At 38.0% G+C, this 17,621-nt stretch overlaps 1 protein-coding gene and 1 long non-coding RNA gene across 3 annotated transcripts in view; one reads left to right on the forward strand and one right to left on the reverse strand.

Moving 5' to 3' along the window:
- Positions 1–7,131, reverse strand: part of TBC1D22A (TBC1 domain family member 22A) — a 152,988-nt gene extending 145,857 nt beyond the window's left edge. For both annotated transcript variants that reach the window (XM_027679259.1, XM_027679260.1), the window contains exons 1-4: positions 6,936–7,131; positions 4,483–4,539; positions 2,463–2,803; positions 1,518–1,697 (exon numbers count right to left, since the gene is read on the reverse strand). In XM_027679259.1, the coding sequence (XP_027535060.1) occupies positions 1,518–1,697; positions 2,463–2,803; positions 4,483–4,539; positions 6,936–6,997 (640 nt within the window). In that variant the 5' untranslated portion in view covers positions 6,998–7,131. The remainder of the gene's footprint in view (positions 1–1,517; positions 1,698–2,462; positions 2,804–4,482; positions 4,540–6,935) is intronic.
- A 177-nt stretch (positions 7,132–7,308) lies between these two features.
- Positions 7,309–10,810, forward strand: LOC113965609. Its single transcript, XR_003533589.1, has 3 exons — positions 7,309–7,700; positions 8,216–8,413; positions 8,550–10,810. It is a non-coding gene; the product is annotated as an uncharacterized LOC113965609 (long non-coding RNA).
- Positions 10,811–17,621: the final 6,811 nt, after the last annotated feature.

Below are 17,621 nucleotides of genomic sequence, written 5' to 3' on the forward strand. Positions count from 1 at the left end.
CAGACCTAGAAAAGGCATTATTTAGTGATTTGTACAGGAAATAATACTGAGAGCTTACTAAATATTTTTCACATTTTAATATCAAGCAAACGTACTCAAATTTCATATCCTATATTTCAGTCTGAGATTTATGAAGTTCAATAGGGAAAAAAACAAACAAACCCAGTTTGTTTAAAAAACACTGACTAAGCTCACCATCAGCAGGGTGATTGCACTGCTACTAAGACTGGAAATTTTCTTGCAAAATTATTTTACTTTAATCCGATTAATAAATCTGATTTACTGGGAAAGTATTCCCAACTAATTAGACAGCACAAGCAAAATGGATAGTTTTAAATTAAACTCTGTCTTCTGACTTTGTAACCTTACGTAACAAAGATTTTTACCATTACAATATTCTTAAAAACTATGAGTTTTCATCTCAGTCAGTCACATAACTCATAACATCTGTTAGATCAAAGGGAGAAAAAGTGATATTTGATTATCATTTTTGAGCTCATGAAAAATGTGTAACATTTTAACACCTCACTTTATGCACAGTTGCATTTCATAAGAATGTCCTATAACTCACTGAAGTGCTAAGTCTTGTCCAGTTCAGATTGTTTCCACAGTTGCACTTTGCTAGCATCAATCTCACAAAAAGACACAGCACAAAAAGAAAAAAAAAAAGCCACAACTTGGACTACATTACACTGAAGAAGTACCATGACAACTACCGAGCAGGAGACACCAATTCAAGACCTGCAAACATGCAATTTCTACTTCCTTCTGTAGTAGATATCCTGCAGATATCTTCCAGAATGGTCTACCTCAAAGACATTAATTATTTTGCCATAAACTTCTCCTTCTAATCACAAAGTTCTCCATGCAGTACACTAATTCTACTTACTCCAGATTTTCACTTGGGGTACAAGGCCATTTGATTCTGTGATACCCTCTCAGCACTTGTATTGACTATTCAGCAGCTAAAATCCAGTGCACAAAGGGAACAGTCAAGTTATCTGACAATACATTTGTTTTCACATTAGCATGTTGTCAGCACTCACAGATGAGACACAGAACTACTGTATCAGCCTGTGAACATGAAGAATGCTCACTGAGTAGACAAGCAGCAATACTTACACGCCTCATCGTCTCTCACATTTCTATTTATTTCTAAGCATGAAAATCACTCATACTCCATGCTGTTCCATTATCAGGCATTAACAATACGCACAGCTAATTATACTTTGGGTTTTTTTCTCCAGAGATTAGTCTAGTAGGAGGAAATAATTTGAGAAAGAACAAGAAGCCATCGAACACCCTACATATTAGAAGGATGTACACAAATCACTTATTAAAGTGTGAATATTAGAAGCTTTCAATTTTATTCCGTCTTTCTTTTGCAAGATCAATTCTAAATGTTGAAAGGATTAGATCCTAACCAAACAGTCAGGCAGACAACACATCAAACAGGAAAATTCTATAGCTTAAGAATAATTTAGATGTATTTCATAGCTCCTATAAGAAACACTCACCAAGATCTGTATTGGGGCCAGCAAGTAGCTGCTTAAATTTGTCTAATCGGGATGCTTCTCTTTCAGTTAATGCAGGAGTAACTGAGGTGTTGTAGTCTCCCATCCCACTCACCAAGGGAGGTGTGGACGTTTGTGGAAGTGACTGTGATCTCTGCATGGAAGAATTTTCACTTGCATTATCTGAGGGGAAAAAGAAGCAGCTAGCAGTTAGCCTCAGCTAGTAAGAAGGCTACTAATCACTTGAATTCTGTTTTTGAAAAATGCAAACTCAAGTACAGCATAAGTTTGGACTTCAAATTACTTTGATATAGCAGAAGCAGCATTCCTCTTTCAAGCAGTATTCCCCAATTAAAACACCTAAATGAGAGATCATACTAACATCAAGGCTAATGGGTTTCTAAAAATCTCTGTATTCCCAAAAGCTGCTCATATTCCCCTTGCCATTCTTTAAAAAAACAAATTGAGAAAAAAACAAACTGAGAAATCACTGCAATTGGTTACTTTAAAGCTTATACATAAACCACAGACCAGATCACAAGAGTGAATTTCCCAGTCCACATGCATGATTTTCTCCAATTTTTCAATATATTTTATACAGTACTATTTTAATAACAATTTTTCACGTTATCGTTACTATTAATTGCATACATCTTGGTGCATCCAACCAGTAAAATACATTCAATAGTGGAAGTTCCTTCCAAAACTGAAGATTTATTAAGGCTGAAAACAAAGGAAGTTTAATTATTCTTGCCTCACATGTACTTCTCTCACACATACATTATGGTTTAGTATGGCATGCAGTCTCTCCCTCAAACAAATCAATGTTAATAAACAGTATTCTCCTGTGGTATTAAGAAAATGTTGGGAAGTGGCTACTGTTTTACAGGGCAAATATTATAGCTCTCTTCATTTAACTTTCAACATCTTTTTCACTTTTTAATATACCTGATGCACTCGCTGTATGACCTTCACTGACTGATTTAACAAGCCTATTATCACCACATGCAACTGAAGTCAGCTGTGCAAATTCCTCTTGTTTTTCTTCCTGTAGATGTTCTTCCTGAAATTTATGCTGTTCTTGTAGCTTGCTGTGATTCTGAATTACTTTGTGAGCTGTTTCCATGACCACTTCTGTATTTAAGTTTTCAGCAGCTATTGCTAACAGTTCATCATCATCATCCCCAAGATCCCAGGCATCACTTGTGTTACTTTCAAATTCTTGGAAAGTGCTGACTTTCTTCAGTTTCACTGGAGTTGTAGGAGGCTTTGAACCTGGTTTTACCAAGCTGTTCAAAACCAAATAAACAATATTTAGAAAACTAGTAATGAAGCTATGAATAGGACTAAAAAGCAAAAGTACATACTCGATACTATATAGGTAGAAAATATTTATCTCCCTGCACTCATGTTACTGCTACATCCATCCATGATAACACACAGCTGAAGAAGTCTGAGAACAAGGGCTGTAAAAACTGACTCTTCTTCGCTTTGAATAGAAGCTGAACAAATCTTTCCTTTCCTTGTGCAAAGAAAACAAAAAAAAAAGACCAACCCCCAAGTCAAATAAAAGGATTACCACTAAAATAGCTTACAAAAGAGACAGGACACATTGCACTGCTCTTGCTTCATAAATTTCTGTAGAGGTTTCATCCCTTTCAATGCAACTGCTGTATAACAGCACAGGAGCCATAATCAAGTCATGGTCTACTCCTAAGTCATCATAAGCAATCATGCAATACAACCACTGTCATAAACAAATCAAGTCTCACCTTAAACTTATTAAATCTATCATTCCTCCCTATTCAGGCATGCCAGCGTGGATTTGTTTCAGAACTTTGCTCTTCCCACAGGCAAGATATCTCCTCTACTTACTAGTCTAAGTGGACCCTGATCAGCTCCTAACCTTTTGTCCCTCTATCAATGTGCAGTGTGAGATATGAACCAATATCACTCCCTCACCTGGCACTTGGTCTCACTGAAGATAATGCAGAGCAATTACATCTCCCTTCAGAATTCAGTGAATAAGGTATAAAATTCAGAAGGTTTCTTAGTCTGCTCTCAAAAAATAAAAAAGTTACTGCCAGTATCTTAACTGAGCTTTTCACAGAATGGGTCAGGTTGGAAGGGACCACAGTGGGTCATCTGGCCCAACCTCCCTGCTCAAGCAGGGTCATCCTGAACACATGGCATGGAACTGTGGCAATACCATTCTTGAGTATGTTTCTGACCATCCCTGTCTTCCCACCTGTGCTAGTTTATCATTTTTTCTGTTACAATAAGGCAGGCAGAATTGCAACTCAGAAAAAGCTCTCACGGAGTCCTCATACAACTTCAGTAGAGTTTCTGTTACATGTTACAGGGAATATCTTCCCTAACAGGTGCTATAACACTTACTCTTTGGCCCAACTTGTCATCACTGTCTAAAACAGCAAGGTCTTCCTCCAATTCTGCCATTTCAAGCAATAAGCTTCTAGTTTTTGTTACTCTTTATGAGTCTGTATATTGAAAGAATTAATCCCATTTCTTTTACTTCAGCCCTCAAAATCACACATTTAAACTGCCTTCAACTCTGTATTATCTGAAAATTAACCAGAATTTTTACTTCTTGTACCATTTTAAAACAGCCCTTGAAAAGAAGTCTAGTAGAAGCACAAGGTCCTTCCAAACCAATATTCGTCCTTATAACACTTTTTTTTGTCCTTATCATAATTTCCCATGTATAGGGTATTTCAAATAAATATTAAAAGTTGGTTATCTGCGTTAGTTAAGAGCTGAGCTCCCAATGTGGTAAGCATCAGGAAGTCACAAAAGAGAAGTCAGAACAGGGAAGTCAAGATTATGACTAAAACTGAAAAAGTAAGATTAACAACAAACTTAACAGCCAACAGGGGGAAAAAAAAAAAGAGATGACAAAATAACTGGAAATCCAAAATACCTGGAATATTTAAATAACAGATTAACTTACGTTCCATGCAATAATGGATCAAAAGGTGGATGCTGAGCTCCATATACATGTTGAATACTAAAGGAAAAGAAAGAGTTATCACAAAAGTAATAAATATTTGGAGGGTTTCTGTGTATTAAATAGTAAATAATAAACAGAATTGAAATGTTCCAACAGTTTTCTCTTTCAAAGAATTCCACATACCACCAAAAATAGCGAAGTTGCAATTCATGTGCATACTAAAATGTTACTTAATAAGAATCATAGATTTGCCAAATAGGAGATCTTTGTGAGAACTAAACCAACTTAGTCTATCTTATTTTTCTGACCAGGAATTAAAACAAGAAATAAGTTAACTCTGCAGTAAGAATCTACATTGCTTTAAAATTCTCTTCTCTGATTCATCATTTCTTCATTTGTCTCTTGCAAAAAAAATTAATTCTCAAAGAAATATCTGTAAAGATTTAATCTTCTGTGTACCCTTGTCACCCAAAATCCAAACAGACAATTCTTAACCACTACTAAAGTAAAAGGATGACAAATTCAAAGAAAAATGCAAACGGTGCCATGTTAGAGAATAAAAGCCATAGAGGTATTAAAAAATATTTTGAAACAAATAGGCTTCCAAAGATAGATTTATTCACTACAGTGTCTAACATAAAACAGCATGTTATTGTGTGAAAAACAAAATTCCCTACAAACTAAAAGTTCATTATCTCCCAGTTATCAGCTATAAAATTATTTTTAACTAAAATACTCCACAGAAAACACATCAAATTTACATATGGCTTCATAATAGCAATTATTACTACAAAATTCTGATTGTAAGAGAAACAAATCATATGCAACATTAGCATCTACCTAAACCTGTACCAAAAACCTCATAAAAGAAGATAAACATGGCCTCCTGACAAATAAAGAACAATCTCCAGACCAGAAATATAAATAAGTCCAAGCTTAGTAAACCTGAGATAGAACCAAGTCAAAAAAACTGTAGTCATAACAAATTTTAAGAGAGGCTTTGACTCACAGGACAGGGGCAGCATTAACAGTAGTGAAATTAGCCCTGCAGTGACTAAGAATGGTAGTTTATAAAAATTCTGATGATTTTTATGTGATTCGATGGAAAAAAAAAGTCAGTCCACCACCAGGCTTTCCACATGACTGTATTCCATGCTCTCCACAGTCAAGTCTCTGTGTTTCTTGCTCTACCTTCACATGAGGCTCAAGTGTCACTGTCCATTTCCACACAGAATCTGCCTTTTCCTTACACTGCTCTATCAATACCCACAATGGAAATCCACACAAATATAAAGCAACAACAATCCTCTCCATGCCATAAAAAAAAAAGAAATGAAAATCAAAAGCACATTCTCCACAGTGTCCTTGTTTTGCCACACGCCTGCAGTTGCCTGCAAATTAACTGCACCTATTCATAGACCCTGCGCAATGGAGAAGAGTCAAAAATGTTTTACCCTCAAGGGACCCAGCAAAGTTACAAAGTAAAAGGCTTAGAGGAACAACAACAGCTGGACTGAAAAAGTTAGTTTATAACTAGAGAAACAAAGCCATTTCCAGTCAGGGCTTATGGGTCACTGAAAACGTAAGAAGGTAAATGATGAGCAGGATGTGTTGTTGAATTCAGGTAAATGGTACAAAGTACAGAGAACCACAAATACACACCATTCTTACAAAAAGAACATAAAAAAACTGCACTGTGAGAACAGTTCAGGGATAAGAGCAGAGAAGGTTATCGCTAAACTATCATCTGAACATGCATTCCCAGCCTGATATAATGGTCACGAGAGTTCAGAGAAGCTGAAGCCCTGGAAAGCTTTGAATGGGAGAATATGTCTTTTAGTTCTTTGCAACGACACAACGACTGGTCTGCTGCTCACATTTCAGGAAGACCGTCGAGAAACTGATGATATTCGGAAATATCCGACAGAAACTAAAAGTTGTCTCTATGCCCAGAAAATCCACTTTCCTGCAAAGCATTTAAAAAACACCACAACTTGTATCAAGTTTCAAAATATCCTGACTTGTACCGCTGCCGAGAGCCAAACACGTTCTCCCACTCAAAATCTCCCGGCGAACCAATCCCCAGAATCACGCTGACTCTTTTAACCACGATGTCAGGCTGGGAGCGCACATTCAGATAATTATTTAACAATTTGTGATACAAGTTATAACTAACTGTTACTGCGACCACCAGCATCTCCCCCAGGCCCCCGGGGGTGCCCGCGCCGGGAGGCTCCGGGCGAGGAGCTCACAAGGCACCGGGCTGGAGCAGCGACCGACCGCGCACGGTCCGTGCAGGGGGGACACATGGGACCTGCGGGGTCCCGCTGAACTGGGCAGCAAGAACGCGGTGTTGTGGAGGCAGCGATGCCGGACGGCCAGACGGGGCAACGCCACCCCCCGCGGCCCAGCACCGCCGTCCTGGGCCCCGACCTTCCCGCGGTGCCGCTTACCTGCCCGGCACCTTCGCGCCGCTCCGCTTCCAGAACTGCTTCCTGCCCCCGTCGCTCGCCATGGCGGCGTCACCTCATCCCCGTCCGCGCCCGTGGCCCCGGCCCGGCCCCGCTGCCTCAGGCTTCACTCCCCGCCATGGCCTTCCACGGGAGCGGCACTGAGCGCCGCCATCTTGGCACACGAAAACACCACTGCTCCTCATTCGCCCCCCGGAGCGGCCGGAAGTTTAATCCAATCAGAAGTGAGATTGCTGCCGGGTGGGTCCGGCCGGGCCAATCGCAGCGAAGGGGGGCGGGGGGCGGGCGGTGGCGGCCCTGGCCCCGGCCCCGGCGCCGGCCTGGCCCCAACCACCGGCCCGGAGGTTCCCCCTCGAGTGAGGTTTCACTTCGTGGCATTCCGCGTATGAATGTTTTTAGACTTTAATCCTTTTCGATTGAACCATACAGACTAATTCTTCAGCGTACTCATTAGAAAGAAATGCAAAACTCGCTGCGTCCGTAGAAGGAAACTTTAATGGAAGAGGACATCAGTTTATAACAAAATCCATCATATTTTTTTTCCACTTTACCTTTTACAATTATTTCCAATTATTGAGCCAGTTACTGGGTGGGGGCTTTAACCTTTCTCTGTTTTAAAGTTCTCCAATCATTGTACGCACTTCATTTATGGCTTTGGGATGATACGAGGCTGATAGTGTTTATATGTCTCTGTAGATTTCTCAGCAATTCTGGTCCAAGGATACATCATTTCTGCCAACAAAATAGGTATGGGTTAATGTTGTTCTTTGGAGTATGGCTCCTGGGAAAACAGTGGTGAGTTACAGGGGTTTTCTGTCCTCTGTGGGATTTACTTTTGGGATTTTTACTTCTAAGAGCTGACAAAAATAAAATGTCTCATAGATCTTTCTAGATCACAGTCCACAGGTGAAAGCTGTAAATTCAATGCCACTTATAGATAAATATGCTATGGGTAGTATGATCTATTTGTGTCCTTTAAATAGGATCCCTCTTAAAATTCTGAACCTGGAGTTTTATCAGCATTAAAGAAATACACAAGAAACATAAATGTAATATGATCTATGTCTATTAGCTAAAGTGAAGTGGAATCTCCAAAATCATGAGTGGAACTTTGCTTGGTCGTAGCAAGATAAATTTAAATTAGACCTGCTGCCGTTAGAATACAAAAATGATGTACTTTCAGTTGTGACAGTCAAAAATGTGATAAATCCATAAAGCATTCTACCATTAGCATTAATATGGATGTTAAAACTGTGTTTCAGTTCTTTCCATTTGTTCATTGTTGATATTTGTCAAAGGGAAATGTAGTTAGATTAAGACTAGACAGCCCCAGCCATCTGTCATCCTTGTGACAGTTGACCTGGATTCTGAAGTGACGCCGTTTAACTTTTGTGTCAGTCTGGTGCAGCCACGTGGAACTTCATTTTAGCAGAGGAGGTTTTATTGAGTTATGTAATCAGGTCAGTACAACCTTAACTTCATTATTAAGTTTTCATTATATTCAGTGTATGTTACCTTGTCTTTAAGCTTTTATTGTGTTGCAGAATTTTGTACTGGAAACAACTAACTATTGCATTGGTTGTTCATGTGAATAAGTCTGACCTGCAAATGGAGCTACTCTTGTATCAAGAACTGCAAGGGCATTTGTCTGCTACTGTGGAGGGCTGCTGCCAGTTTAGACCCGTGGGCTGAAGTCTCACAGAGCTGGACTGGGCTCTCTCTGCTGTTGACTTTCTAGTAGGCAAGGACACTGTTTCCATTCCCTTTCCATTAACTTTTATATTTTCTCCTTACCCCATGTTTTATTTTATCTCTTACACAAACCTGTGTTCTGGAAATGCAAAATCCGGAAGGAGGAACCTTTCAAGACCTCATCATTAAGTTGGGTACAATTGTTTATGCCCATAACTCAAGGTGATCTGACCACAAAGAGTGTGTCCTTGAAGAGGGCTTACAAAATAGTACTGACTTGAGTATCACAAGAAGCAATACAGTACTTGGAAGGAGAATGTGGTCTGAACATGTATTTTAGCAGTGGTCCTGCTTAACTTTTCTGCTTATGGATATGTGACATGGGCAGCTGAGGCTGTGTACAGGTTCCACTGTTCCACTCCTTCTGTTTGAGAAGGAGATCTGCCAGAGTCCAGGTGCGCTCAAGGAGCACAACAACGCTGCAGTCACTGCTGGGACTCACTGCAGCCAATGAGCACAGTCTTCAAGAGCATCCAAACACCCAGATCAGCTATTTCAAAGTCTGCAAAACTGTATAAACTAAGCTCTGCCTTACTTGGATGGCAGTAATTTTTCAGTTACCACTTGTATGGGAATTTTTGTTATTTCAGAGCAATAAGAAATTTTTAAATGTCTGCTGTAGTATTTGTTCTGTTTCATGCTGTTTGCATGCACGAATTTATAGTTAAGAGGAGGTCTGTTGCCAGTATGGTCAAATAATGTATTAAGCTACAGAGAGGTTTGTGGACATCTTTCTTTTTTCCTTTTCTCCCTTTTTTTTAACATTTTTTTTCCTTTTTCCCCTCCTTTGTTTTCTTTTTTCTTGACCATTTTTCAGAATCAAGTAACTGTGTACAGTTGGTAAATATTATTGAAGATGCTCAGGAATTTTCTCTATGTTCTAAAATGTACAAATGTTGCCATGCTTTTGGCTGATCAGAAATGGGAGTGTTGTAGCTTGCACTAGAAATGTTTTGAACAAAGTAGACACTGAGATGTTTGTTTAGTGTGGTAGCTGGTGGGCTGTGTGGACAGGTACCAATTTGCTTTTCAGCTCTGTTCTGGAAAGCTTCTGCTGGTACAGCTGTGCTGGTGTGGTTACACAGGTAGACTTTTCTGTGCAGGTGCAGTGCATTTTGGGAAAAGAACTCTTTCTGATGATAGATGAGAAAGTATGGATTGATGCTAAACACAAGTAACTAAGCTGACAACAGCACTCCCCTGCTAACTTAGCTGCACTCAGACCAGGAGGATTTGCTGATAAAGTTGTGTAAGCTGGGGAGTGCTTTTTCCTGCTTATCCTTGCACTGCTGTGTCAGCAACACTCTGCAACGTAGACGCAGCTGCGAGGGGTGGTTTAAACTCACCCTACAAACTGACAAGGCCACGTTTCTCTAAATGCATTTTTTTGTTTGCTTTAATGAATAAGGGAAAAAAGTGAATTCAAATGAGACTTCCATGTTGAAGCATTATTTTCTGCACAGTTTTGTCACCTTAACAAACTAGTGGAAGTGATTTTGAAAGTAGCACACAAGGCTTTCTACGGTGGCTGGTCATTGTTTCTGTTTGGTCCATGGTCATGCCTTTCTACCAAGCCGTTGTATCCATGTACTTTATTGTAATATCACAGAAGAAACAGTTCTTTAAAGTAAAACTGAGCAAATGGAGTGAAGTTGCAACCTAACCCAAAATCAGAACTCTGGTAGAATCAGAGAGAGGAAGACAACATTTATTTATCTTGGGTAGAAAACAATCCCAGAGTGTGCAGTACTTGGTTCTTGGACAAAAAGGTATGAGGCAGGATAAGATAAATGGGGTAAGCAATCATGTAGAACCTTGGAATAAAGAGCAAAGGGATGTTAAAGAAGAGGGATAGGCAATAGCTGGATTCAAAGATGTTAGACATGGTCCAGAAAATCACATAGTAACAAGACCTCTTTCAGGATAGTGCAATTTTTCTCCACAAAATTGGAGAGAGAAAAGAGAGAAGGAATCAACATTAGAGAGTAATAGCCAGGAAGAGTCATCACTGAAGATAAGCCATCATCATAGCATTTTGTAGCTTTCTTTTCTAAGTGGCCCTTCCTATTACACGTGAATTGAAAAAGATTTTGAAAATAAAAGCAGATTGCCAAAATACATTTACAGTGGTAGTGCACATGTATGGAATCATGCAGACTCACACTCTGTATTCAATATCACTGAAAGAAGGCTGTGACACAGAGAAATAAATAAATAAATAGATAAATATGTGCTGGGTTTGAGTAAATGTCTTTGTCTTGTTTCTTCTTCTAGAAGACTGATAAATGTGGGTAGTTTTCAAAAGTTTTCAATCACTAAGATATTAGTGACAGTGCTCATGTTTACATTTCATGCATTTTAGGTGAAGGTTTTTAGTTTCATTTTTGTCTTTGTCAACACAGCAACTGACACGGTCTGTTGGGCATAGTCTGGAACAGCAATCCTTGTCCAAGAAGTGATTGTTCACCAGTAGACCAGTCTATGGAAATGCTTTTTCCAGGAGTCTGATGCAATATGTCGTTGAGGCTTAAATGACTCAGAGAAGGAAGGGCACTTTGTAAGTGGAAGTACGGGGTAGAAGACAGGGAGGTTGGCAAAAGCAACAGATCCTCTTTCAAACATATTTCTAGTTCCTTGAAATTCCACCTTATTGTGCCTACTGTACATACAGTGAAGGTTTAAACATAGCATTACAGCATGACAAAACTTCAAACACTAACAGAAATAAATCAATGCATATTTGGCTCTGAGCCATGATAATTCACTTCTGTTCATTGTTACATTAGAAACTTACTTTCTTTAACTGATGTAGTTCATATGAGTTTCTGAATTTCACATTCAACTTGCGATCAGAACAAGGTGAAAAGCAAAATCACTGGAGCATTAGTTTGTATTTCCTGAAGCTAAAAGACCTTGAGATATTCGGAGAACTTTAAAGATGCCAGAAAACCTGCTTGGTACTGCACCTTGATGAGGAAATAGGCAACACCAGTTCTCTAAGGTCACTAGGAGTAGGCAGCTTCTTGGAACCAAGGCAAAGAACCACTTTTTTTTTCTTTTTTTCTTTTTTTTTTTTGGCAAGTCACAACAAATAGCAAAACTATTGCTTTATCTAAAACTTGGACATAGAATAGGGCAAAATGTAAAAGATGGGTGTCTGGAGCTTTTCTGAAGCTACAAATTGTCTTTTTTTTTTTTTTAATATTATCTGTAATGTACTGGAGTGCAAAACTAGATTTGGGCACGTAATATGAGAGTGAGTAAGGCTCTCAGATCCTTTAGGTTTCTGTTTAAAACAGCCATAGTCATCTTGCTATGTGCCTCACCTTTTTTTCTTCTTTTCACAGTTTGTGTTATTTAATTTTTTTCAAGAAAGTACCTGAAACAAAGTGTCTTGTAACTTTAAGGAGGAATTCTACAGCAAATTTAGGTGCTTTGGTTCAACCACTCAGTTTTGGTCATTTTTATTTTAATGTACAACTTAATCTCAAATTTCTTGAAAAACACCAGAAACAGAAATATTTCTCAAAATTATTTGTTTTTTCATTATTTTGGTTCATTCTCTGGATGTTTCTTCTCCTGTTTGATCCACTGTTGTCAGAAGATGTATTCAGCACGGAGACATTACATTTGGCATGCCACTAGCATCAATCGTGTCCTCGGACTCTTTCTTTATTTGGTCAAAAACTGCCATTTAGAAGTGAATCTTTAACTCCTCCCATGTTGGTAAGAAGAATGGAGACATGATGATACAGAGAAATTTCAAAAGATTATCTTCAGTGGATATTTTCAGGTGTTATCAAGCTTTGTGTTAATTGGTATCTACAGTTTATCTTGAGAGCATATATTTGGTCTCTCACAATATTGATGACTGACTGCTGCAGGGTTTGGTTATTGGGTTTTGGGGCTTGGCTTTTTTCTCTAGCCTTGCCTTTGACTATCCAGCTTCATCACGAGTGTTTTGATTGTTTTTCCTTGGATCTCTGTATCCAAGTCTACTGACATCTCTTTTCATGCCTCAAAGCCACTGTTAATGCATTTTTCATGTCATTTGTATCTGTTTAAAAGATTGGTTTTTGTTGGTGTTTCTTGAGGATAGCAAAGCCTTTACCATGCTATTCAACCCCATTTATCTCTCAATTAATTTCTCTTGCATCCAAATGTATATTAGAAGGTAAATAAGTATCACCGTTTGCTTTTTAATCCATTTCAGTTTCTCTGCAGAGCAGTTGAAATGTACACTTGAACTGAAAAGAGTCTTATTCACTTCTTTCTTAGTGTTCCACATATTTTCAACATTGAAATCCTATTAATACAGTTTCTATAGAAGAGGATTAGTGGTAGAGTGAGTTCAGGAAGTGTAAGATGAATGAAAAATACAGGGTAGGCTATAAATTTACAGCTGGCCTTGCAGTGTGTTGCATAGATATAATTTCCAGAAATATCTTTAGTATAATACATTGTAGTTATTATTATTCTTCAAGTCAAAGTGAATTGTATCAAAGTCATGTTTTCTTTTTCTGAAAGAGGAATGGAGTTTGCTACTTAAGAGGTAAGTCTATATCAGGTCTCATTAACTATCCGTTATTGAATTTTTATTGCTGTTTTTGTCATTTGTGTATGCTTTTGTTTGAATGAGAGCAAATGTAAACATGAGAAACAAGTATAATGAAGATATTGCAGTGGGAGTCCTAGTAACAGAATCTTTCCAGCATGACTTTCAGTGGAAAAGAGTTACTGAGTGCTCTTGGGGTATTGTTGGCTGAGCTGCCCATTTTATTAGTGACAGTGTTGGGAAGGTTAAGGATTTAGCAACAGAGAGGCTGATAGCTTTGTGACAGAGACATAAGAAAAATTATTGTGCAAAGAAAATGGAAGTCACTCCAGATATTGGGGCGAAAGTACATTATAAAGGTAACAAAGTATTTTTTACATTTGCTTTTAAGTGTTGCTGCTCCTTGTCCAGGAGGTATATCCTGTTAGTGAATTGGATTTACAAAGTACTCATTAGCTGAAGATGATAAATGTTTTCCCATATTTAAGAATGGTTGTGGAAATGGAAAAATAATCAAAACCTGCAGTTCTTTTTAGACCTTGTTACTTTTGAGAAATGGGTAGGAGTAGTACAAGGTTTTCAGCTAAGGGGAAAAAAGAAAACTCAGACTAAAAAGTGAGAATTAAGTATTTCACTATTCATATCACTTTCCTGTATAACACAGCATGTAGCATCATATTATAAAGTAATAAAAGAAAGAACAGCTTAGCTTCTAAACCTTGAAATGAAAATTTGCAATTTTGCTTGAATGGTCTTGACAGTTGTTTCAAGACTGGCAATCTTAGTGCAGGGAATGAACTGAGAATACTGATGTAAAACAACCAGAGAATCTCTGAGTTTTGAAGAAAAAATGATAAGGCGATCACAAGCAGCTCCTCAGAAGTTAAAGCCATTTTAAATAGAAAGAGCTCAAAGGATTAATCTCTTCTACTGAAATCCTGAAGTATAGTGGTAATAATTCTAGTATGCATGGTCATTAAAATAAGATTTCACAAGTAGCCAGAGGAAATAAATAAGTTATATGTGTCATTTTTCATAAATCTCTCTAACTCTGAAAATCAGCCACGGGCTGCAGAACAGGAACAATTTTGAAATACTAATGAAGTTTGAAAACTTATGTGTTTTCTCCTTTTTGGCTTTGTTTTGTGAGAGGAAAGACTTGCTCAAGAAGATTGTATCTTACACTGGACTAACTAATGTATCCAAGGGAAGAACAGATAGATTTCTACCAGACAAACCTTTGTATATTTTTTTAAATGCCCTTAAAAAAAAATTTCTGTAATATTGAAAAATAAAGTTTTGTAAGTACTGGAGGACAAAAATTTCAAATTCATAGCTCATTTCAAACTGGATTCTTGTTCCCACATTAATAATAATATAGTTATTAATATTATTCATGTCTGTCTGATCCCATACCGTCTTTGTTGTCTATGATTTATATAAATTTGTATATGATACCCTTCTGTTTATACCAGTTCTCAGATAATGCTAGGCAACATTCTTAATAATGCTCTAAAAATTAAAAATCACCCATGACAAAAATTAAGAGTTGCAGGTAATTATAATGGCAATCACTACTACAGAAGGTAGCAGAGCCATAACATGATTTAGTGGTTGGAAATTAATACTAGAAAAAGTGGATATATTGTTGAAAACTATGTTGTGCTTTAGCTACAATTCACTGGTCTTGATTGAGGTTTTTACTGTGTGAAAAATCTATGTTCCTTGTGCAGAAAATTAGAGATGATCATAGCAGCCCCTTGGGCTGCACAACCTATGAATTGCTCTCAAAGCTATTCCCTTTTGAATTTATTATTACTATTATTCAATTCTCTTTGGCTTGTACTACTTAAAGTCTCAACAATATTACATTGTTTTAGACGTGGCATATGTATATATATGAATGCACATTAGATACAGATGTTTAATCTCATATAGAAATCAAATTAAAATGTGATTTTGTTGGAGTCTCAGCAAGAATAGTGGACTTTTCATGTTTGTGGCAAAAGGAAATTTAATGGAACAAATTTATTTAAATTGCTGTGTCAAAAGTCTAAAACTGAGCTTTCCTATGTTTGTGTAATGAAGAAAGGAGGCCATCTCTTTAGCATAGTCTTTAGCTATGATCTAAACTGCTATCTGGAAGTGTGTTCTGTCTCTCTTCACTGAGAGGGCAGGAGAGTTGGTGCCTTCTGTAACATGGCTCATGGAAGGGGGGCTTGTATCAGGGCCTTTTCCTTAGGAAAAAGTAACAGGCAATTTCTTCAGAGCTCTTAAATAATTATCCAGCTAAAGTTTGAGCATATGGGAGTAGCAAAGGGATAAATCACCACAGCAGCAGCTACATGCGTTTTTTATGATATCCCAATTTTCCCTCTCTTACACACAGCACAATACAAGAAAATATCCAATTTCTTTCATTGCTAATAGTTGGCAGTATGTTGAAAACTAGTAAAATTAATGAGAAAACTATTATGACAGAGAAATACCAGTCAGTTTTCATCTAATACTTAGAAATTAAGGATCTAGGATCTTTGAGTTTAGCCATGATGCTTTCCATAGCACCTTTTTTGTTTAGTAAACTTTCAGTATCTAACTTAGCTTGGGAAATCTTCTGTTGTATTTATAAGCCAGGTCAAAACTTGAAGCTTATGTGCTTTTCTTTTCATGCACCTCAAAATGTGAAAGAAACATATTTTAATCAATCCTTGTTTGCATTCAAGTTCTCCTTTCTTGAAGGCATAGAACTATTCATCAGCACTCTGCATCTCATTGCACTTTTCAGTGTGTTCAAGCATATCTGGAGAGAGGCTGAGGTGCCCTTGGCTCTACTGGAACATTATGTCATCATCTAAACAAGATGTTGTTATGCCAGGAAAGGATCAATACTTTGATGAGGAGCTGCTGACTCAAAACTTCATTTTTACTTGATAAAGGACTACTTGGAACACTTTCCAAAGCATCTCCCATGGTATGAAGCTCTAGGGACTTGATTCGTGTCTCTGCCCAGGAAACTGAGTTGATTCATCTGTAAATATATGTCTACCAACTTCAGATAATAAGAAAAACTGCACCTTCTGCATTTTTAAGCTTCACCCTTTCAGCCATTTCAACAGTATACTCTCTTTGTGAAGGAACTACTTCACATACCAACAATTAATTCAGTGGGAAAGAGAGGAAAAAGTTTCAGCTTTTTTCCTGCTGCTGACACCAGACAAGTCTCCCCTGGGGTCTGTATGACTGCACAGACCTGGCAGCACTTCACTGCACAGGGTGCAAGGGCTGGACACCCCCCAGGTGCTTGACTTTGAAAGGATACTATGCTGCAGTCCTTCCACCTGCCCCCAGGCTGGCTTCCCGGCCAGGCTGCTGTGCCAGTGCTGACAACTAAGTCTGCCTCAGTACCTCCAGCTGAGAGAAACCAGAGCTGCATGACTCTGGGTCAGTTTGTGGTGAAAGGACATCTAGAACTGAAGGGCTCTCTGCTGAAAAAAGCTCAGCTCTCTTCCGAGAAACAAATCTTGGAAGAGATTAGTGTTGCTCAGATTGCTATACCAGTATTGTTTTGATAATATCGCTAGTATACAATAATCAAGGATTATGTAACTGGTTAGTGAAATGGATTAAAAACCTTTTTGTAATCTTTATGCATCCTCTTCATGCAGTCAGAGATGGCTTTAGCTGAAAGGGCATATGGTAGTCCTGTGGCTTCCTATGAACCTCCTGTCATTTGAGGGGAAAACACTACCTTGCTAGACATTGAAGCATCATTTAACCCTCCTGTTGACTCATTTAATCATTCTGTTGGCTCAAGTCCCAAGTAACCCCATTTGAGGCTTTAGATGACCAAAGACAAAGAATTATTTTGTGAAGGCTTTTTCTTTTTATATTGAAGATATATAATGACTCCAGTAACCTTAAGAAATATGGAAGAGGGAAAAAAGAACTCAGCATCTTTTCACTTTTTACATTGTCTGTTTATACTAAGGTTGATAGAAACTCAGTACCTAATGCAGTTTTGAATGAATTTGAGTTGTTTAATAGAGAGAAGTTGCTCATTGGTGTTATCAGAGTAAACAGATATATTTGCCTTGACAGAAAGCATGCTTAACAATGTCTACTCACTTCTATCATACTTGTTCAGGCCCAATTTGTCAAAAATGCTCCCAGGTTCTTCTTTGTGTTCTTGGGTGCTGGAAATCTTGAAGAATTCGTTTCCATTCTAGCTCCATTTAGCTGATATATACTACCATCAAAACACTGATTATAACATCGGGCTTGTAAGAGCTTCAGAATTATTGACAAAAACATTGCTTATTTTCTTCAAACCTAACCAATGCAGAACCTGCTTTTTGTACAGA

This window comes from Neopelma chrysocephalum, unplaced genomic scaffold, assembly GCF_003984885.1.
Source record: "Neopelma chrysocephalum unplaced genomic scaffold, ASM398488v2 Primary Assembly neopelma1_45, whole genome shotgun sequence".
NCBI lineage: Eukaryota > Metazoa > Chordata > Aves > Passeriformes > Pipridae > Neopelma > Neopelma chrysocephalum.